The 921-nt window shown below is 35.9% G+C and overlaps 1 protein-coding gene across 1 annotated transcript; it reads left to right on the top strand.

The window, feature by feature from the left end:
* Positions 1-542, top strand: LOC106512216 (uncharacterized; the record flags this gene model as incomplete). The annotated part of the gene is given in 1 exon segment (XM_014000884.1): positions 1-542. A coding segment is annotated over 1 exon segment (542 nt), but the record flags the coding sequence as incomplete, so codon positions are not given.
* Positions 543-921: the final 379 nt, after the last annotated feature.

Below are 921 nucleotides of genomic sequence, written 5' to 3'. Positions count from 1 at the left end.
ATTGAAAAGATTGCAAAAGCATGTGAATGGAGAAAAAATAGAGAGCCTATCGATTCTTTTGGAGTTTCAAGGAGAAGTCCTTCCTGACAAGGTTAAAATTGGATTTATGAGTTTTTCTGTGAGACCATATGTCCCTCCCCCTTTGCGCTGTTTTAAATGCCAAAGGTATGGTCATATCGCAGCAGTGTGTAAAGGGAAACAAAGATGTGCCAAATGTGGAGGAGATCATCGATATGATGAATGTGGAGTGGATGTACAAATGAAATGCTGTAACTGTGGTGGTCAGCATAATGTAGCATTTGGAGGTTGTGAGGCAAGAAAAAAGGCAGCAGAAATTCAACAGCTGAGAACAATTAAAAAAATCACTTATGCAGAGGCAGCAAAAAGTGTTCAAGAGAAAAGAACGGTTCAGAAAAGTCAACAAGTAATGTCTAGCACAAGTTCTGAGCCCAGCCAAATTTTAAAATCTGGAATGGAGATCACAATGGATAAATTAATATTATTCATGGCATATGTAATCAACTGCACTGATCAAGTAAAACAAAACAGAAAAAATTAAAATTATAGTGAAAGGTGCAGAAAAACTTTTGGCTGTGAAGGATCTATCTTGGGAACTAATAAATAAAAGGCTTGAAATGGATGGAAAACAAGGTGGAGGAAGAATTTAATGATTATCTTACAATGGAATGCAAGAAGTCTAATAGCAAATGGTCAAGAATTAAAAGGATATATAAACAGTTTGGAAATTAAACCAGATATTATTTGTGTTCAGGAAACATGGCTTCAGGATATGATAGCATTAGAAGGGACAGGGAGCAAGAAAGTGGAGGAGGCTGTGCAATATTTGTTAAGCAAGGGATTCAGTATAGGTTTGTAGATAAAGTATCATCTTTAGAATGGTTATCTGTGGAAATTTGGATT

This window comes from Austrofundulus limnaeus, unplaced genomic scaffold, assembly GCF_001266775.1.
Source record: "Austrofundulus limnaeus strain Quisiro unplaced genomic scaffold, Austrofundulus_limnaeus-1.0 Scaffold4916, whole genome shotgun sequence".
In the NCBI taxonomy this organism is placed as follows: domain Eukaryota; kingdom Metazoa; phylum Chordata; class Actinopteri; order Cyprinodontiformes; family Rivulidae; genus Austrofundulus; species Austrofundulus limnaeus.
Note: the sequence above shows the minus strand (reverse complement) of the source record. Positions and strands in the feature narration are given on the sequence as shown.